This window comes from Varroa jacobsoni, unplaced genomic scaffold (genome assembly GCF_002532875.2).
Source record: "Varroa jacobsoni isolate VJ856 unplaced genomic scaffold, vjacob_1.0 contig00794, whole genome shotgun sequence".
NCBI classification, from domain to species: Eukaryota; Metazoa; Arthropoda; class Arachnida; order Mesostigmata; family Varroidae; genus Varroa; species Varroa jacobsoni.
The window spans coordinates 97818-119870 of NW_019214526.1; the positions used below are offsets into that span (position 1 = coordinate 97818).

At 40.1% G+C, this 22053-nt stretch overlaps 1 protein-coding gene and 1 long non-coding RNA gene across 3 annotated transcripts; one reads left to right on the top strand and one right to left on the bottom strand.

The window, feature by feature from the left end:
* Positions 1 to 331: 331 nt before the first annotated feature.
* Positions 332 to 13747, bottom strand: LOC111271612 (uncharacterized). Its single transcript, XR_015315391.1, has 6 exons — positions 12943 to 13747; positions 11932 to 12373; positions 10606 to 10870; positions 10163 to 10365; positions 6184 to 9498; positions 332 to 455 (listed from the first exon to the last, which is right to left on the bottom strand). It is a non-coding gene; the product is annotated as an uncharacterized LOC111271612 (long non-coding RNA).
* Positions 3772 to 19873, top strand: LOC111271610 (uncharacterized). 2 transcript variants are annotated; one of them, XM_022852538.2, is made up of 8 exons: positions 3772 to 5188; positions 14265 to 14441; positions 15094 to 15170; positions 16498 to 16612; positions 16907 to 16962; positions 17480 to 17617; positions 18214 to 18337; positions 18879 to 19873. In XM_022852538.2, the coding sequence occupies exons 1-8, from the start codon at positions 5125 to 5127 to the stop codon at positions 19040 to 19042; spliced, it is 915 nt and encodes a 304-aa protein (XP_022708273.1). In that variant the 5' UTR covers positions 3772 to 5124; the 3' UTR covers positions 19043 to 19873. The 2 variants fall into 2 exon arrangements, with proteins under 2 accessions (XP_022708273.1, XP_086829100.1); XM_086972974.1 differs by lacking the exon at positions 3772 to 5188 and adding an exon at positions 10680 to 10768.
* The last annotated feature ends 2180 nt before the right edge of the window (positions 19874 to 22053 follow it).

A 22053-nucleotide genomic window follows, 5' to 3' on the forward strand; every position in this document is an offset into this window, starting at 1 on the left:
GGTTTCATCTCTAGAATAAAGTACACGTGACAAAAATACTAGGTATTTTTGCATGCGTTGGAGGTTTGTTCTATAAATGACAGGTCTGCCTCCTAACCTTTAGGGATCTGGTCTAGATATCTAGGTTAGGTTGAATGGACTAGCTCCGTTTCAAGTAGAAAAAATGAACTGTTACTGATAGGATCATCGAAGAAACACTCCTCTCAAGAAACTTTCTCCGGATCTTCAAATTGTGGAATATAGAGATGAACAATTGACTAATACAGTAAAAAAGTAATAATAATAGGTAGCAGAAAGTAAAGCGTTTTATAGTAAAAACAAATATCGAGGATTATTTTGATTGCAGGCAATCTCATTATCTTTATTTATGGCTTCAACGAAGCAAGTAGGTTCAAGTAAATATAGCTACCGTTCAAACACACGGCTTCTAAGGTGGCGTTGGCTCTCCTCGAAGGCTGAAACGATAAAAGCATAAATGAGTCGTGGGAAGCAGTAGTGGTATTCTATCTGCGTCCTATATGGGCCTATCTGAGTCCTATATGAGTTCTATGAAAAGTACTCTGCAGAACGGGTTATGCACTATTCCTTTAAGAAAACACTGTTAAAATAGGCTCTGTTCATTCAGCAGTGCAGTACGTAAGTCAGGCTTAGCTAACTTACGGGCGAGCTGACGTATAAACATTGTTGGCAGTGCATTGAGCTGAATTAATGTTTGATGGCAGAATGGCGAACGTAAAGTCCGCAACATTTATTTAATATATTTAGCCGTTGAACGCTTCAGACGTCGGGCAAGGCACCGTCCACTAAAAACATTTGCGTTGGAAAGTTAGTGGAATTCCCATGGGTCGACATTAGAAAGGAATCAGCAGCTACGTATCTGTTCCAGGAACATAGGGGCGGCCATCCCTGTGACAAGATTTACAATAAATTAAACCGAATTTATGATCCTTTTGAGTCCTCCAATTGAGGGGGCGGCGCCGACAAAGTTCCGACGCAAATTCGAACTTGGCGACGAGAGTGGCTAAACAGCTACGACTCAGAAACAATCGCACGACATGTGGGAAAAGTCAACTAATATTATAAATCCAGAGGGGCTTGGAAGGATCAGGATCTAATTCACAAATAATGAGCCAGACGAAGCCAATAATAAGAGTGAAAATAATTGCAAAGCTGATTTACGACAAGCGGTTGAGTGCTAACGTTAGCGATAGATACCCCACGAGCTGCGCTCACACTTCTTCACACCCTGTTTCCTTTGTATCTAGTTTCGGGAACAAAAACCAATAACAAACGGTAGTTGAGAAGTACCTTCGGTTGTGCTTGAACGCGTCACCTTGCGCACCGCTTATTCAGCCAGAAAGTGCGAGGGGAGTCAACGTCGACAATAGCCTAACTGCAATACTTTGCAGGCACCTTGCTGTAATAAAATTAAGAACTGCTTGTCCCGTAAACGTAGCCGTTATAATACGTATATTTGTTTACCGTAGATAAAAAGCGGCGAGAGAGCCAACTTCAAACAAAATAAAAAAAAAACGAAATAAAAAACCTATTTCCTTAAAATGAGCGCAGCCGAATTTTTTCGATTGACAGGTCTGTCTGCGCTCAATTACTGCAGAAGTTCTTTAATACCACTGCCGCTTTGGAAATAGTCTTCAAAGTTTTGGGTCTTCGTTCCAATAGAAAACGCGAAATATAGTCAATTAGGCAACAGGCGGCGGGCGAAACCCTCTTCGTGTGTTTGCCTTTTTCGTCGGCCGTCTGCTAGCCCAGTAAGTAGATGTTTTTCGAAAGCAGAGTCAACGGCGGTAAAGCACGAACTATTTGTTGACATGATATTTGTTTTCAAGTTGCGCCAATCCCTAGCCCGAGTCCGAATAGGTTTGTACACTGTCTGTTTCGTACTTTCGCTTTGAACGCCACCAAAGTCTATTCATTTCACGTCTGCGTCCCCAGCAGAAATTTTTTACATTTCGATATAAAAAAAGGACAAGTAGAAAGCTTCCACATTGAGTTGCTTGTAAGTATTCAACTTGTCGTCCCGGCTCACGAACGCTTGCGAAATCGCTTCAAGGAGGTTATCCGCCTCACCCTCCGAATATGCCTCGGAAGCATAACAGCTTATGCTTGTTGTCATTATTATAAGATACATAAATCAGTTTGTGAAATCACGCTTCTGTAGACCCTTTGTTTCTATTGGCTTATATTACGCCCTTTATTTGTGTCCAATGTGGCGTTCGTGAGCTATTCCAGCGCTAAGCCAAACCTATTGCAAAGAAGGCACTCTTTGTTACTGCCTTCTTTACTTGTATCGAGTAGGGTACTTCGCATTGCGAAGGCGACAAGGCGCCTTGGATCTGGCTGAATTGAGTTCTATAGCGAACCAATCTAGTTTCGAAACGGAATGTTGTTGGCCTTTTTACGTATCAGTCTGTTCTGTTTTGAGAGCAACAACCTGTAAATAGGACGAACGGGCACATGTGTCCTCAGTCAACTAACTTGTTCATGCTCTCGTTTGTGGTACTGATAGACCAGCTTACTATTGAATTCGTTTTATTTCACTGGCTCAGTCAGCTTAAAAACAGAATTTAGACGTCTAACTATCACTAATTAGAAATCGCTGCCAGCTATAAACAGAAATACTTTTCAAATTAAAATTAGTAATAGTTTGACTGTCAATGATGAGTTGGACTTAGTTGGCCTATATAGAGAAAATAATTATACATAGGATCCAGAAGGGAGTTTGTGAAAAAAACAGTAGAAACCAATAATTACTTGCCCGAATCTTCTGCCATAAAAAAAAAGATTATATTTGTATGATATTTGTCTTAAACTTCATTCCTGCGACGTAGTATTCGTCCATGGCTGCATTACTCGTGAGCTTCATTCGATACCACTATTTCAGAGAAGGATCACGCTGATGAATATATATATATATATATATATATATATATATATATATATGCACATAGAGAAGCAGGGAAGACAATACGTTTATTTAATGTCACTCACAAGTATTAGGTTTTCGGCTAAGGGTGCGCATACCCTTCAATAGTAACCTTCATGTTATTATATATAGGTTCCTTTTTCTAATGGAAGGCAAGTAACGACGTTTGGTTCGAACCGAATTTTCTTTATTTTCGCTACGGTTGTTCTGTCTGCCATCCGCGGTTTTGTCACAGTAACCCCAAAACCCGTTCTCTCTCTCCCTCACCCCCCTCTCTCTCACTCTCCCTCTCTCTCTCACTAGCTCTCGCTAACCGATTTTGTTCTCAACAGTAGGACAACAGAACTTGGAATCGTATCGAACGCCAGTGGCAGACTCTTCCATCACATTTAATCTAGTATTTACAGAGCTTTGGCTACAGTCTGCATTCGTGACGCGTAATATTAGCAACTGTAACCAACTGAAAAGGCTGCCCTTGCAGCGGTGAATTAGACCCATGACCGTAATTAGTGACTCTGTAGTGCCTCACATTACCTAGAAAGGACAGTATGCAATAGAATTAAATTGCACGATGTTGATTTAGAGCCTGATACAATCAGGAACCACAAACTGCCGTTTAACGGACATGCCGGGCTCAGCAAGACGAGGGCGAAGTAGCCTCAGGCCTATGTCTCGTCGACAGCATCAATGGCGGCCTAAATCAAGAGGCGTAACAGTGTGTTTACCAGAGTCACTGGGTATCGTCCTGGCCTTCCTCCTTCAGAGAGAACCAAGAGGGTAAGGGGATCAGAAAGCAATCAGCGCGAAAGCTGCTGCGACGGTCGCAGTGTCACTGTGCTTCCTTCGCGAAAACTGAGAGTTGTCGCGCTCTATCGGTACGCGTGCGTCTGTATATGTGTGTTTCTATGTGTGCGTCGAGACGGACGACCGAATGAATAAGCGGTCAAGCGTTCTTTGCTCTAGGCGACGCTAATTCTCTATCATTTTTGCTTTCTATTTCGTTCTTTATGGCACGCTTGGTTCGTGCAGCCTGTCGACAAAACAGTTACTGGTTCACGTACTTGTACATATCACACCAAACACAGTTGTGAGACACGGCGGTCTGAAGACATTTGGTAGAAGTGGTTACGTTACTGCTGCTGCTGCTGCTGCTGCTGCCGCCCTGTTCACGGCCGTAGTCACTACCCTTCAACAAAGAAGCGGTGATACCAACGCGCGGATGGCACGGTCACAACCCATGTTTGTGATGGTACAGCTACGTTCATTCGGATGTCGTTGAGTCTTCGTTGAGCTTCAACAGTGAATTCGGCGCTGGAGATAGAGAAGCAATAAATGGTACTAAGCGACGATTGAGCGAGTCGAGTTTGGCTAAGATCAAGCAGAGGGGTACGTCGAGTACCAATAACACAGTCAATTGTGATCTATGCGAGCTAAGTTGTAAGAGTTGCATAGGAGTTGTGACGAACTACGAGCTTCAGCCACTTCGCTCTAACATTGTGTCGTCACATTGCGTCTACGAGAGTTCTGCCAGTTCTGGCAGAGAAAGTAAAGATTGGACGGGGCTGAAACTGTTCGCAGAATTCTGTCGCGCGTTTGGCTCGTCCGCTACGATACGCCGGTCGGCCGGCTGGAATCATTGTTCGTCTTTACTGTTACGCTTGCCGTTTATTGTCGTTGTTGTAGTGCTGGTGACATCGAACGACTTTTACCACGAACGTTGTCCAGCAGCGAGTGAGGAAAACAGTTGTCGACGGGTCATAGGTGAAAGAAATAAGATCGAAGCAGACCAGCCCAGGCAAAGGCGCGCAGAGGACATAGGGAGGTTTTCTGAGAGAGCAGGATTCGTACGTTGCCACCGCGCGCCATTCTCTAACGGCATCGGCTTAAGCGGAACCCATACAACGGACGCAAAACATACTGCACCCCTGTTCCTGCAGATGTACTTAAAAAATGCAGGAGAGAAGCCTCTGTCAAAAATCTTAGCTTAGGCTTTACTTTGAAGAGCACGTCCAATAGGAAATGAGCGTATTGCCACACTGACCGTATAGCGGTACGCGATAACAACGCTGTTGCTGTGTCGGTTCGTGGATGTGCGGCAGGGATTACGATAATATTACTGAAGGGACAGTCACTTCGGGAACGTATACCGAAGCCTCGCTCTCTATGATTGACCGGTCACAATGAAGTACGCCAACTGGATATCATCAACGTTTGCTCTGCTGTTGATCGTTACTTCAAAGCAAGGTACGTGTTCAAGCTGACATGTCAAAATAGATTCTTCTATTTCTACGGTTCTAATAGAGACTGTGAATTTAAGTGGGCTCGCAATTGAGATAATAGAATGATGCTTTGTGACTTTTCTATCTTACACCGCACGTTAATCGTCGAACGTATTGGACATTCGAGTAGTTCACAGGTATAGTCTGCCGCCTTAGCAGACATTCGACCGGTCTGTGCAGTGTTTCCATCAGCGCATAGAGTGGTTTAATAATAACGGTAATCCACGGAAGTAGGATTCAGTAGATAGAGCTCTCAGGAAATCCGGTCGATTTTACCTTTGATCCAACAAGATCCATTAGGTAAGTAGTATTAAGGAGAATATAAAAACCGAAATATTTAACGATTCAGACCTTATAGCCATACGATGCGTTTCTGATGCAGACATACCAACACATCATCTTTTGGCAGGTGTCACGGCTGACTGCATAAAGAGCAATGATCTTGTTTATCATGTTGGTGTTGCGTTCGTTGTCACGCCGATCTAATGTAAACGTAATTCAGAGAGCGTTAACCACAGGATGTAACAGCGTTTTTAAGCGAATTTCATGTAGGCCCTTCAGCACACCGCCGCAATAGCATTTCAAACAAAAGGGCGTTGGCCGGAGTAAACAACTTGCGAAATTTTAACAAAAATTAGCATTTTGTTGTCAAATTTACAGCAGGTTGGCCGTTTTATTAGCTTATCAACTCGATAGGCACCTGGGCTAAATCAGGTCGCATGCAGGTGCTGAGCTACCGCTTGTGTTAAGCATTAGTATTTAAAATTAATACCGAGTTGGGCCTGCTTGATATTAATCTTCTCTTAGGCCAACTGCTGAGCATGCTGTTGTAAAATTATTTCTAAAGACTTGATTAATAGGTGCCAATTATCGCTCTTCCAGTTCTCACCAACATCTAAAGGCTGTTATTATAACGATTAGTAAATGTCGTTTATACTACGCATCGCTAGGCGAACTTACAACTGGTGTTTGTTTATGCATATTAGAACATTCTATACAGGCACGTTTCCATAGCATGTCAGGCCCCTCCTGTATGTGTTTTCTGTGGCACACAACGTTACAGTCATCGTCGACTAAGGGGAATCCGACGTGACGACGCTCAAGGGAATCCTTTTACCGCTTGAGAAGTTCGATTTCACCAGAAGTTGCCTCATAACAGAGTCGTCTGTTAGTTCACCGGTAGAAGATCAGAAAGAGGGAAACGATGGCACCCGTCATCTAGCTGTTGCTTGTTCCCTTGTCTAATATCTGCTTGCCAGCGATCTCACCACTTCCCGCCGAACGATGACGGACTTATAATGACGATATGGCAGCACCGGAGATACCCATAAGCAGAAGTTAGTCGAACTGTGGGTCAATGCCTTCTGATCGCCGTCGTCAGGATTCTCAGCGTTTTTCGTTTTCGCTCGAAACTGGGCCGCTCAGGCTTTGCTTCACCGCTATTCTTGCTTCGTGGGCCCAGTGTTGCCGGTAGCAGCAGAAGTGGCACTTACATGAATAATGAATAATGTTTGATCTGAAACTTCAAGAAACGAATGAATAAGCGATTTCTGGGAAAACCAGAAAGATTAATTGGATCGATACATCCTATCTATGGGGAGAACGCTCAGCCTTCTACCCACACCTAGGTCCTTTTTCTCTCGTTTAAGCAACAATGACTTTGCTGATTCTGTTGAGAACAGACAAATAAGCATTGGCGTCACTGTAACTGTATTATATGTCGAATAGGTGCGTTGTTGAGGATTTCTGAATGACGCAGTTCGGGCCGCACGGGCGTTTGGCATACTCAGGGTTGTTGCCGCCGCCGCTATTGTCGCTGTTGTTGTCGGCAGCGGCGCTAGCGATACCTTAAAGACAAGATGCCAAGTTCGATAACAAAAAAAAACAAAACAATACTGGCGAGACAAAATAGAAGAAACCAAACGCTACGCTTGAATAGGTTTCATTTTTGTTTCACAACGTATTGTGAATAGGCAGACGTGCAAGTACTTATAAATATACTGCGCAAGAAGAGACCTCTCTTCTCCAAAATACCTATGTGTTAATGTGTTGTCGTATCGTACACACTGCGTGCTCGCGTTTACATCTACGTTTCTAGTACGATGTCTCCAACGAAGTCTTAACTGTGCCCGTTAGCTAGTGCACGTTTTCGTCCGCGCCTATTCCTTGACGGCTATCTGTTGTAATGCCATTTCAGGACTTTATTATATTTCCTAGGCCGAGTGTAGCTTTTTTTTTGTATAGTTGGGTACACCGGATTGTCGAGAAAAGTATTCACCGTTTTTCTAGTCATACAAGAAACAGACTACCCAAATAGTGATTTTATTGCCTTCGTTCGGCGAATTCCGACTTATGCTTAATTATGCTTCTTGTAGTGCTCGACCGATTACGGAAAGAGTTGCCCCGAGTATTGCAAGCGTTGAGTCAAATAGACACTGGGATAGCTCCTATATCGCTAGGGAAATAATGGTCGATGCCATATAAATTGACGGAAAATAACATTGCCGACCGTGATTTCATTGACAAAACTGCTATTCACGTCTAGAACGGCTGATCATCAGTGATAAAAACGTACACGCAGTATCTGACGAAGCCTAGGCTGACGCCAAAGAAATGGTACTAGGTGTTTAGTGAAATTGGAACACAATCGTGCATTTTGAGTTAGTGCCGTCTGGTAGAAAACTGATTCTGACCGGTACCTTCAACAACTGATAAAATGACAACAAGACATTGGAAAAATCGATTGGAACTAGCGGACAAAAAAGACACGCCATGTTCCACTATCATAATATCAGTTCACGGACATCTGTAGCTACCCGACAAAAATATAAGAAAATCTCGATGGATATGTTTAATGCATTCGCAGTATAGTCCGGACCTCGCGCCATCAGACTATTACCTGTTTTGGTCTCTGCAAAATTCCCTTAAAAATGTTTATTGAATTAAGTTTTCAAAGAGAGATACAAAAATAACTCTAGTTTCTCCAAAAAACAGCGTTTCTCCAGGATCCATAGACGTTCTACATTGATGGGATTATGGTATTGGCCAATAATAACAGAAGGTTATCGATCAAAATGGCCCATAACTGAATTTGGTAATATTGTCTTAAAGTACAAGCAATGTTTGCTTCCGTTTTGGCTTATAGCGGCAAGTACTCTTTCGTCAGAAATAGAAAACAGAACGATAGTGGGAAGCATAAGAAGTAATAATGGATATGTCTGATTACAAAATAGCAATCTGAACATCATTGCATCTTTTATATTTCCTCTGGGCATCTCACAACGAAGCTAGCTGGCGTCCCAAAGTTTGTCTTGATGTGTCACCTATAACTAACCACCAAATGCTATAGGGTTCTTAAATAAAAATTATCTACAATAATGTCCAAGTAAACGTCTATTATGAGAGTTTCGTAGTTCATTTTCAGCATACTACTACCAGAGGAAAGAAGCGTCAACCGTTGGTAAGCAAGTGGGCAAGATTGATGCGATTGTCCGTGCAATTGTGCATTGTATGGCAGCGATATCGTTTCACGGCTACATGGTCGTACTCGCTGGCAGGCGTCCGTTTTAACCGTGCCCCGTCTCCGACTTTTTGACAGTAACGAGAACGACGACAGAAAAGGAAGATTCCCGTTTGAGTGTTTCTCTTACAGCGAGCTTCAGTTTGTCAGAGGAGTGACATCCGTGTCCAATGAATGCTGTTGCTCTCACTCTGTGTGATGTGGCGGACGCTCCCCGGTAGCACTTCTATTGACTATGCTCTAAACTGTCGCACTGTCCTCTGGCTTTCAGGAAGCAGACAGCCGGTGTAACGCGCTCCGTTGAGAAACGTAAAATTCAATATATTCTTTTTTTGCCGCTGTCATTCTCGTCGTCGTCGTCAATGTTGACGCCGTTCCATCACTCGAAACGTTAACGTGACGTAACCAAAAACGTCGAGACGTAGGAACGACATCAGCACAGGGATCTATGGAAACTCGCAGGCCCTGCTGTCTTTCCTTTTTTTGCTTTAGAGAGAAGATATGAGGGGAGCAGATGAAACGAATCAATTGATTCAATTGCCGATTCTTTCCTCTTGTTGTTCCTCTCCCTCGTTCGATGCAGTCGAAGCCAAAATAATCAAACTGTGAACCGCAAATAGTTAAAAAACAGGAACGCAGCGGAGACTGCGGCATATCACCAATGAATTGCCCACGCGAAACACTGACAAATCAGTGAGAACACAGTCAAGGCGCCAGGCGGCCGTCGAAGAAGTCGCAGCTGTCGAAGATCTCATCTATCGAAAACAAGATTCCCATTTTAGTAAAGCAATCAATTAAACGCGTGAGATAAACAAGATCAGCAGGGTGATAGACTACATGTTACTGAGATAATGAGTCTCTCTAAATAATAACTAACTAGAGGCGAACAATTGAAAGTCAACGGGCAAAGACATAAAAATTGCGTCATATCAATTGCATAAGATCATGGGGGATACCCCCCAGAGAGATATATGTATATATATATATATAGAGAGAGAGAGAGAGAGAAAGAGAGAATTTAAGGAAGATAACCAAATAGAGAGACAGGTTTGGTGGTTCGGATGAGAATAATCAGTTGTTAAATTCAGCTGATTCAACTCCAGTGCGAATCTACAGTGCAGATGGAGATGTAGATGGGTAGGCGACCCGATGCGACTGGAGAACGTGTGAAGCAAATTCGAAGTGGATCCGAAACAACATAATGTATGGCATCGTGCATTAGATAGCCAGCTACTTATCTAGAGCGAGTTGATTACAATGAGACTGGTTAATGTATGTTTCCTTCGCCTGAACGTCTAAAAGCCAAGAAATTCGCAGTGAAACCTAGGTAAAAGCTACAGACCAAAAATCAGAGACTATTGACAGATTACCTAGGTAGTTGATGGTGCACAAAAACCTAGGTTGAACAAAAGTGAATACCTTTTTTGTCTGAATTTGCAGTTTGGTTACAGTCGAAGCATCACTTCTAGGCCAAGTAACCTAATATCCTTCAGATCATAGGCATCTTTACCTCTGTAAGACTCTTAGCAAAGCTCAGAAGCGTGAAACTCCTGCTAGAAATCTAACGATCCGTAGTTATAGTGCTCAGTACTGCACACGCCGACGCGTTGATGATTCTCCAACTCTCCGTCAATAATGAAAGAACATAATCCAATTTTAGTATTAATCTATTGGTGAAAGGCGCAGTTCATAACAAAATATTAAGGTTCCTTAATCCACTAGCTGTTCGATTTTTTCACCAACAGATATCAAACAAAATAATGCCATATACCTATGCCCATTTAAAAGTCCCGATTCAGACGCCTCTTCTTTAAAAGTGGCTATCTGCTAACTCCGAACGAGTTGTCTGCAAAAGTATCTACCCAGTCCACTTGCTTCTTGTTGCGTGTCCTTGTGTACATTCTGGTAGGTGTCTTCAATGGCGACTGATGGTGTACATTCTCTCAATTGTCGAAATGACTGCACGCCGACCAACTTTGCGGATCTATTCTGACTGCGTCTACTGTTTACCGTTCATGAACTGAAGTAAGTCAGAAGACAATGGGTCCGATGTGATTACAGCCATATCTTTCTGTATGATGCGTTTCGTCCGTAAAAGTACTGCAACAGCTCGCGATTAACAGGGCTCTCCCGAATCAAGGGTTCATCCTCTTAGTTATGAACTGTTTTGTGGATGGGGCAAGTGAACACTGGGGGAACCCTATGGTGGCTTACCTAAAGCTGCAGAACGCCTGTACTGGTCCACTATCGCTGATATCATTAATAGTAACCTCACAGGCAGTGCATCGCACTGGGGTCCACTATCGCTGATATCATTAATAGTAACCTCACAGGCAGTGCATCGCACTGGGCTTAAGAGAAGTCGTACTTTGTGTCTTTGTGGAATCTCTGTCTGAGCTGCTGAAAGATATAAAGATGAAGTTTTTTTTTTGAAAATAAGCTCGTGTAATGCATCGAACAAACAGGTCGGCTTTGTGGCCCTTGTGGTGTCATTGAGAAGCTACAGTATAGTCGATGAAGTTTCACTTAAGTTTATGATCCGTAGACTCCTTAATGGGTTAACTGAATCTTCGGATTCTACAAATATGTAGTCTTAACACAAATCGACGATCGTACTAGTTGGTGTTTACATCCGTATGTACTGAAAAGATTTCATCAAATATACTGAGCTTAAACGACAGCACTTTTCTGCGATATGGCTACTCTAAACAACCATTAGGACGAACTTCGCCCCACTGATTGCGATGATTTCAAATCACGCAGGATACGATCAACTGCCCCAAATGTATATAAGAGGGCCATAAGCAGTTGACGCTTTGTACTTTAATAATTAAAACTTATGTGTGGCTTTTCTAGCACCCATATTCACCAGCGTCCTGTTTTCAGAAAATGGCAAAAAAATTCGCCAGCGTTACGACAAGACAGCCAAAAAGTCTTTAGAGAAACTGGCTAAAATGTTACAAAAACTACAGGTAGCTTTGTTTGTCATATATTTTATTGGTTATTTGGAGAATTAGCAATCTGACTGCCCTTAGTAAAAAGGCGGGAAGACCACTCAACAGCCGCGATTAAGTAGATTAGGTTGGGCTAGACCAGGCTAAGAGTGGATCAAATGCGGCGAACTATACTAAAAATAAACGCTAGAGAAGGAGCGGCGGCAATAACTATCAAAAGTTTAAGAAATTTACTTTCAACACTGATGGGGCATCTGCGTAGGTCCAAGTGGCGTGGGGCAAAGTAGATCGTACTTCAGGAAAGCCACTCGATCCGGTAATGATTCAATCCCAGAAGCAGTTGCAAAAACAAACTTCAAACATGGAAGAAGCCACAATATATAATAAGACCTGTGTATGCGACAGTTAAACTGAGTAGCAAGCCTATCTTCGATTTTACTTGTATTGTTCCAGCGTGTCCTTTTTTCTGTAAAGAGAAACCTTCGGTCAAGAGTTTGACCTGCATATTCAGTTGGGTTCCAGGATTCTAAGTGTTCGAGGACGTGACGCCGTGCTAGGTCAATCAGCTGAGAAAAAGTAGCACAAACGCTACAATGACGAGAACCCCTCTGTGCCATTTAAATGCTGCGGAATTTTACAATATGCCGAACGCTCGTCGTCAATTCTTATATTCGATCTGTAACAATAAACGATATGCTTTGCAGTTAACCGCCTATCTAAAAAAAATAACTGGCCTATCTAGTTAGAAAAAGAGGTACATGTTAATTTTAAGCCTTCGAAAATAATTTCCAGATCCAGGTTACAAGCCAATCGATAATGTTCAAATATTGCTATTAGTATAGATAAACACCTTATCAGGAATTTCACATAAATACAAAACCAACTACGTGTGCTACTGAAAGCATTTGGCTTTAAGGTATTTTTATTTTGAATGCTTTATAAAAGGACTAGGCATAGGATGTAATCTCTGGTCAGCTGATTTTTATTGAATACTGACTTGAGGAACAGCGTAGCAGCAAGGTGCGTCTAACAGTTTACTCGAACTTGGGAGTCTGTGGAAAACTGGCTGGGCACTTACATTTTGTTTTCGCGTTCCCGTACGATTTAGTCTTTAGAATGCCTTTGGAATCACTTTTTGGTATTTTTTTAGAATTTTTACTTAGGACGCTTGTTACCTATATACCACTTGGCTAGTGCTATGTATTCAATAATGAGTACTGATAGGATCTTTTCTTTGCTGCTTACCATATTTAGTGTTTGTTGTAACTGCCACAGCTCGGACCAGCTCAACGATATCGGGGCTGAGGAGGCACCCGAAATGGCATTAAACATTAGCACTACACAGCAACCGGGAATGGAAAGAAGGTTCTGTCGTCGCAGTCTTCCGGCTTCTAATATGTCGTTAATCTTGAGAGGCACAGCTAGAAATATGGGCTTTGGTTACAGTAAGATTGATTCGCGGCTGTTTTAGTTAGTAAAAGCACCGCGCTATCGCAGGCATCTTATCCTCAAAAACACTTCATTGTCTAATATGTTTGCAATGTATATTATACAAAGCCGTTACTCCCAATTATTCGAAATCTGGCATAAACTTTTCACGAATTGATGAACAATACGCCCTACATCCATCTATGGTTTGGTTAAAAAAAACTATTTTATAAAGCACCTTCCCTTTTATAGGGCACTACTTATTTTCGATTGCCTACTTTTTGAACATAATTTAATTTTGTACCATACTTTTTAAGGTAATAGTTGCAAATTACTAAATTTTAATTCAATAAAACTAGTTTCGCATGTATAAGTGTTTGTGGAACACCGCGATATGGTTGGCTAAGCGCATCGAATTGATAGGTAAGCGAGTGCGTTGTCATAGCAACCATGAGCATGCGACCATCACTGCTTGAAATTTTTGGCCTTGGTGTATAATTTCCATATTGTGTCGTAAACCTGCTGAAAAAAACTTCAGCAGAAGTCACAGACCGGATATCCAATAGCCAACAGAAAAAGAGGGAGCGTAAAGTACTTTCACACCAGAACTAGCTTTCAACAATGTAAGCCTGTTTTTTTTATGTGTCCGAATTATGTCGTTAGCTCTCTCTTCGATGGCCACCGTAGAGATAGCTCGGGACTCAGACTCGAGGTGATATAACGTACGAAGAATATCTGCTGAAAATAAACCGTAAAGTAAAAGATAACTTGTATACATATAGACCATTCGTCGTAAACTACCAGAAAAACTTAAACAATGCCCGTTATCATACGAAACCTTGTTGTTGATTACTAGAAAGAGTTTATTGATGTGTTTAGAGACAACTGTTTCGGTACTACTATGGATGTTGCAGGATTCGAATCAAAAAACCGATATCTTCAGGCAATCCAACGTCAGCATCCTCCTGCACGAAGTTGACATATATATATATATATATATATATATATAAAGCAGATTGATCGAACAACTAGAAATATTTATACGCATTTAAGTGATTTGATTGTATCTTTCGTTATCGTCTTTTTGCGTTTTCGATGTTTCTCTGGTCCTGTTTGTTGTGCTTTTTCTCTCGAAACAGTGTTTTCTATCGATATCGTAAGATTGATAGTGCCAAAATTAGTTGAGGACGGAAAGAAGGGCCCATTCGATTTGGAATGCTCCTACCGCTGTGGTGAAGGCGACGACAACCTTGTCGTGAAATGGTTCTTCAATAATGATACTACACCATTCTATCAATGGATAGCAAGCTATGGAGGTAAGTACAGTGTAATAAGCAAAAAGCTCGTACTCAACTTTGAGTGGCGTTGCAGGATGTAATTTCTAGTAAAGTAGGATATGATGTATGAAGCTATGTTGTTTCTCTAATCTGTTTATGTTTATATTGAAAACCTTAATAGGTAATGTGGTATTAAAAGATCGTTATGAACCTACTGGAATACCAAGAGCGCTATACTTAGAATTTAATTCTGCATGACATGGAACCGCACATATTGTTTAGCGTATTACCTAAAACTGGGCATTTTTTGTATTTCACAAACCTATGTTCACTGATTTTGCCGAAATAGACAGCGAGACCAAACCTTTATATAAAATGTATAGAATTCCGCATCTAATACTATTGCCGCTAAGTATTATTTCAGACGGCTGGCCTCTGGTGCGAAACGTGGTATATTTACGTTTTTGCCCCATGTATGCCTAAAATTTAATAGGCAAATACACTGTTACTGCGTCATTACAGGGATAAACCCAACTCTTAGCCTATCCATAATAGCACTAATATATCTCTGATGATGTAAATATATGACATTCGTGGAAATATAATAATAAAATATGGAGTACAGTCTCTGAAAGATCATGACGTTACAGGATAGAACTAGTTTCAACAGATGAGTCGCTTTTGTTTCCAGAACCAGTTATTACTGGGCCGTATGAATCGAAGTTCTCCTTCGAAGAAGACCAGCATGCCGATACTTGCAATAACAAGGTAAAAAGGCAAGGCAGAATCTTCGACCCAAAATTCAATCTCTGAAGGCAGTATCGATCGTTATCCCCGCCGAAGTACCTTTTTAATGGCATATAAACGACGTTTTGAAAAATTACTCGGCCACATTATAAATACAATCTTCGAAGTAGATAAAGTATTCAAAGAAAACTAAAAAATAGACTAAAAAAAAATGTATTTGTTTTGAAGTCATAATAGAAGTTGAACTAAATTAAATATTTTTACATTTCAGAAAAAATCATTAAATATGAAAAAGCTTACAACAGTTTTCCGTTACCAGTTATAACAGCGTAATGGAATATTTATTAAAAAATAACATCCAAACGAGTTGTAATACACTATGGGAGCTCACTTTGTAATTCAGTTCCCTTTAAGAGAACGACCCAAATGATATACTATAGAAGTACAAAATGGTTTAGATATAACAATCGATAAATACTACTAGGTGTTATATGAACGCTGCTTTACTACCATATATCTAAAAAAACAGAAATAGTACGTGTCCGTAATAAATTTTATCCAGATGTTAGCGTGCGTTCCCTCCAGCACGAACAGCTACGTTGAGAACAGTGGGGCCTTCGAGCAGCACCAGGTGGGCTGTATATGACAATAATTTGCACGCGCGTCATGCGTTAATTATCTTGACACGGCAGAGAAATAGTAACATTTATGTCTTCTTCCGTTTACGCATGTGTCGTATCTAATTGGCACGCGGGGCATCTAATTATTCCTGTAGCTGGGCTGGAGGCTAGCTATTCGTGACACCGTACAACGTATACACATACGTTTACACTGAATAGTACCAACACTCATGCATCAAGTGTATTAGCAACAAATCTATCCCTCTATGAGTTTGGGGTCTGGTAATATAGGTCGGATGATAATATCAGTTTCGTGTGTCCTGTGTGTAGAAATACGAAACTCAGCTTCCGATATTTGTTCTATATGCGCAGCACTGTTTGGATAAAATAGATCTTCTTTGATTTGCTTGCCTGTACAAATGTATCAGGAAACTATCAGGGATGTACAGATAAAGGGCAGACTAGGACAGGCGGTATAGATAGAGCAATATTTAGGTGCGACATAAGCAAACTCTTAAAAAAGTAGTTTTATAGCCAGGGACAATAAAATCCTTCCAAATGTTAACCCAATGTTTCCTAAGTCAATACTCCACGTGAAGTAGACTTACGCCTTACCCGAGTGTTAGCCGGCTTTAACCTCGATTCTTAACATATATAAAAGTTATTTTCGTATAATTAAATATATATGTTTACAATGTAATAGTAATTTTAATGACTACTATTCGCAGGTTTCATACAAGCTGGCCTTAACAGATCCTGAGGTCGCGATGAGTGGTCTTTACCGCTGTGAAGTGCAGACTTTCGACTCACAGGATAGCGCCGAGGCAAATATGGTCGTATTTTGTAAGTTGACAATATACCCAAGTGACTGTTTGCACCGTCCACCGTTCATTTAATACCAGAAGCCAAAGAGTTATTTAGAAAGAAAACGTGGTTTTCTTTCAATTCATTGAGTCACGTATGTTTTGTACCGTTTAAAGGACGTTCTGAATCAAAATTATTGTGTTTTACGTGCAGCTTTTCTGCTATTCGAAATCCAACTCAACAGGTCAACCTAGAACCTGCATCAATAGACAACGCAAGACTAGATTATAAACTTAGTGGACTAGTGTTACAAAGACCCAATTGGCATTTCAGCACCCCCACGCAATTTCACGTTGGTGATTGACGAACCGTCTGCCGGTGTCCTTCAGGTATAAGATTCAGAGTAATACGCACCGCATTAGCCTTAATGTAATTTCTTTTTATGCCAAGATATTGCTAGGCTTCTATCCATACCATATCGCCTGCACCATAAAAATACACCAAACAGATCGAAATGCTTTAAACTTACGCCACAATATTTTCTAAGTGAGCCGAAAAAGGATCAGGTTTTTAACCTTATTGGCAATATAAATAGTTCTTGTATACATAGTCAGAGTACACATAGTATTATTATTACACCTTATGCTTTCACTCAGCTCATTAAAACGTAACTAGGGGATCAGTAACTGGGAACTAGGAACTAGGAAAGCGCCGAGATGCGCTTTAAAGTTACACTAACAATCAAACACAGTCATTCCTTACCGATTAATTATTCCCTTATAGTGATTATTATGATAACTTTGGGAAATTGTAACCGAATGTACTAGATTATAAAAAAAAAAATAGGAAGTCGGGTGTAAAGTGTATCCGCTGTTAGAAGTAACTAACATAGCGTTCACCTAATAGGTTAATTGTACCGTATCACCAGTGTACCCGATACCTGAACTGAAATTGTATCGCGTCCTTAAAACAGATAAAGAAGCAAAACAACAGTTTGAGGATGCGCATATTGAGTCAATAGAGCTCAATGGGAAGGTTCACCAGGTGAGGCAACACATTACGTAAGCGCGAGTATAACTTACATGGACGGTATAATTGAATGACAATTATAGGTTGAATAAGTTGGCAGTCTCTATGGGTTAGCGGCTGTTGATGTTAAAAGATATCCACAATGGAACAACAATGATTCAATAAGACCGAAGTTAGTCTAGTCGACCTTCAGCGATGCGCCCATAATCAGTAGCAGCTCATAGATATGGTAACTATATACGACGTTAATTTGTCATACCAAAAAGAGCTAATCTCTTTATTGTAATGTCTTAATCACTATGTAAACTTTCTACATTTTTCTCAGTGTGAAATAGCATTTTTTAAAACATTTTGAATACCTATGGAGTATGCAAAAAATTGCCACTATTTTCCGCAGTTGCATGTTGTATGTGTGTGAGAATAATTGAAATTATAGTAATCATGATAAGATTTCAATGTTTTTCTACAATTGAGGATAGGAAGCATGAGCTTTTTGAGCATTAGGTATCACTGATACGCAACGCCGCACTAATTTTAAGGGACAAACTTTATCTGTGTTCTAATGGCCGGTCCTACCCTGCAATTATGTATATGATACTTGGTATTTTCAGGTCTCACTCCTAATGCAATCTACTAATCAGACGCTATTCCAGAGACAACCGTTAACTTTTGAGTGCGACATGCACTTCAGAGAGGTCAAATACCAACGGTTTCAACGACAAGTTTACACGCCTAGTGAGTATCAAGCGTTACTTCACCTGTTCTTCATCGCAGCAAGTCCACTTTAGTCGTCGTAACTTTCTCCGTGCTATTCTGAGTCGACACACGTGTTTTTGAATGAAACTGTGGTTTAACAAACTTATGTTTAATTTTCCAAGGAAAAGATCAAGTGCGTTCTTTTTTTTCGTATTATAGTTATAAAATTAATGGATTTATAAGAATTAGCATTCACTATATTTTTGTAGGAAGAAAACAAGCATCTCCTTAGCGCGTGTCTTCGTCTAATATCGAATCTCATCCATCCATATAAGATTACCGCGGGCAATACTTTTTATGCAGAGATTTTTTTTAGAAATAGATGTAACTCTGAAGGATCTGTGAGTAATCAAAGTATGCTAGCAGCGTTGATATGTTTCATAGACCGTTCTAGAATAACATTTAACGGCTCATATAGCAGACGTAAAACACGAGAAACGTATGGTAGGGCACAGCAAGGTTAGTACTTTTATGGCTAGTATTGTAAATTCCGTACTTCATTTCTCCTCCGATATTTCAGAGTATGAAGCACCGAAAAAAAAACCAAAAATTCTAGCCCGATTACCTGGAGCCTCTGCGAATAGTGGCTCTGTTTCGGGAAGAACTCCTCTGTTGCCAGTCGGCGGCGTATTTGTTTTTGTGCCATTGTCCCTTTTGGCTGTAAGAATAGGAAGAGTATTTTAATACCGATCAGAGTTGGCAGTACATATGATGAAGAAACAGCATTAACCTAAATTTCACGGGTGCTATTCGAATATGGGTATTGTCATTTTTTTTTTATCTATGTCACTATGTGAATATGGGTATTGACATTTTTGCGTTGCCACGACGCTATCTAGTTCGACGTTCCATTTAGCAAAGAGGCCAACAAGACGAAGCACTACTATTATATCCCACGAAAGAGATGCAAACGAGCTTACTGGAAACTGAACTTCCGTATAAAAACCTTAAATCGTAGTAGACCTTCAGTGTGGTAGTTGTCAACTATCATTAGTTGCGCTAGCCATACGCAGCTGTGAAATTTGAAAATTAATTCATCATTACAGGGTTTATAAGGACAGGAAGCCATCTTTAGAAAAACGGGCACTTAGCTACATACCGAATAAAAAAAAAAGACATTTGTGACTAGCTCAAAGTAATACACCATTACAGAACACAAAGGATGGAATAACGTTGCATTTCGAATATGTTATTTCTCTATTTATAAAGGAAATAATATTTTTTTGCTGTCTGCCTTTGTTGAGTTGAGTGTTAGGTAGAATGGCGAATCAGACACAAACAAATTTCACAATGGTAATATAATAATAAGATAATTGACCCTTGTATATATATATATTAACTACAGAGAAATGCGCCTTTAACTATGCTGTTGTGAAAACAAAAGAAGACACTTTGCAACACCTGTTGCATTATTGTTACACATTGACAGCAGGTAATGTTAACGATAATTAGAAACAAATAACAAAAAAAAGCGGTTTTTTTAGTCAAATAAAGTTATTCTTACCTTATAAATGATCCAGGTGTCTTTATTAGAGGACGACAGAGTCAGTTTCCTTCATTAATACCGGCCAAACTGAATAGCTGAAATTAATCAAACCTAAATACCAGATGGCTATGTGACACACAAGCATAACTGTATGCATTTCAACAGTTCGACAATATTCGGGGAATGCTTTTGCCGCTTGTGTAAGACATCGGTCGCGTCCCGGACCCCGTACTAATGTCTTTTTTTTTTTCCTCGTGGACAACTCTGATCTAAAAATGGTCTGGGCTCAAAACTGTTCCAAACATCTAGCATTGACTTAAGTACCTACGTATCCCATAAGAATAGAGAACCTCATAAATAATATACCACACAATCAATTACCTCTGTCATATGTAAAGATTATTTAAAAAAAAAAAAAAAAAAACTACTATTTACAAAACTATTATTTTATTGAGCTTTAAGTATTTAGCAGAAATTTTTATTTAAATGTAACTGTTCCTAATTCTAGTGTCTTTATCATTATTCCCAACCGTACTGTTCATAAATGACATAGATATTTAAACGAGGACTGATTCAAAACCAGCTAAGGAAATAAAAAGTTGTCTCTTTTCAGCTTATCCCCAGGATCCAGATCTATTAGCTTTCTATATATATTTATAGAAAATATTTCATCGAAGTCACCCGTTTTTTCTAGTCTTTACTAGGTAGGAGGCTCAATTCTATATATTATGTATATAATTTTTTGTTGTTTTTCTTTCGTACATCTCTTTGCCGATTTTTCCTCTGCTGAGAACTAGCTGTTCCGTATGGAAAAAAGCTCTCCTTTATTTTTCTATTAAAAGCTTTTCCTACTTTGGTCTTATACTCGTAACTACCCTTCGATTTTTAATCTTGGATGCAATTTTCGTCATCAAAATTTGTGTTCATACATACATGAGCGAACTCAAAATTTGGAAAGTAAACAGCAAATAAAAATACGTCGATTTTATGCATTCACGCAATTTTAATGAACCTGTTAACACTCAATAAATAGAATATTCGCTTAATTATTCCACCGTCGAAGAGTTTGTGACCTAACTTTGTGTAAATTCATGCTATCATTTGTTCCCCCTAAAATTGGTCTAAACCTAAAAAATATCTACACATTCGGCTTCTAAAGATGTACAAGCAATAATAACTCCAAACTGGTTAAAATAAACCAGCTTTTGTGAGCAGATATTGCTATCACAAGAAGATTCACGCCACAGTTCTTATCGCCATCTTTTCCATTCTCACTGATTCCTTAGGTGTCATGAGAATCTCGTGGCCGAAAGTGAATTCCAAACTAGCGAATACCACTAATTTCATTAGCCTTTCGCCTGACAGAAACTACTATCGAAATATATACATACCTGTCTCAATGTTTCGTCTACGCTGCTTTTTATGCACTTTTTTTCTATCATATTTTTCTTGCATTTTATATTTTCCCGCCGTAATTATAGTGATAATATTAACAACAAGAACTTCATAATAATAATAACTTTGTAAAAATCGTTTCCGTACTGAGAACGTACCAAATAGATATATTTAAAGGCAGTCATTTTGGATTGGATGCATTTAATTAGATTAGGTTTTTCCCGTAAGATTTTCTGATGACCTACACTATTTCTTATTCTCGTAACCCTTCGCAGTGCATGACACGCTCGAAAGAGAGTCTTCTCAAATCAATCGAGGTAAACTCGCTTTCAATGATCATCTCCATAACAGCCCGTCCTGCTGCCGGCGCCATCTGCAGTCCGTAGTCAGAGAATCCCGAGCAGATAATAACATGGTGGTAGTACGGGTGCCAGCCAATAATGGCGTTTGCGTCAAGATAGTTGTAGTCATAGAAGCCACACCACGAACGACTGGGCTTAATGTTGCTAAACGCCGGAACCCTATTAGTCAGCGTAGGCCACAATACCTGAAAAAAACGAAATGAAAGTGGTGAAAACTGCTAACCAGCGTCATGTGATGTTGAAAAGTTTCATAGTGTACAGTACACAATAGTCACTGTTTCCATTTGAAAGTGAACGTTGTGGTAAGTTAAATCTCGCGTTTCTACGTAACTTATATGTCTTTTAATTATCATCGAACTAAGTATATATGCAACTATAATTGCTAATGCCTATTCGCGTCAAATTAATTTTTGCATATAAACAACCGCCAAAATATATTATTTATTCATTGA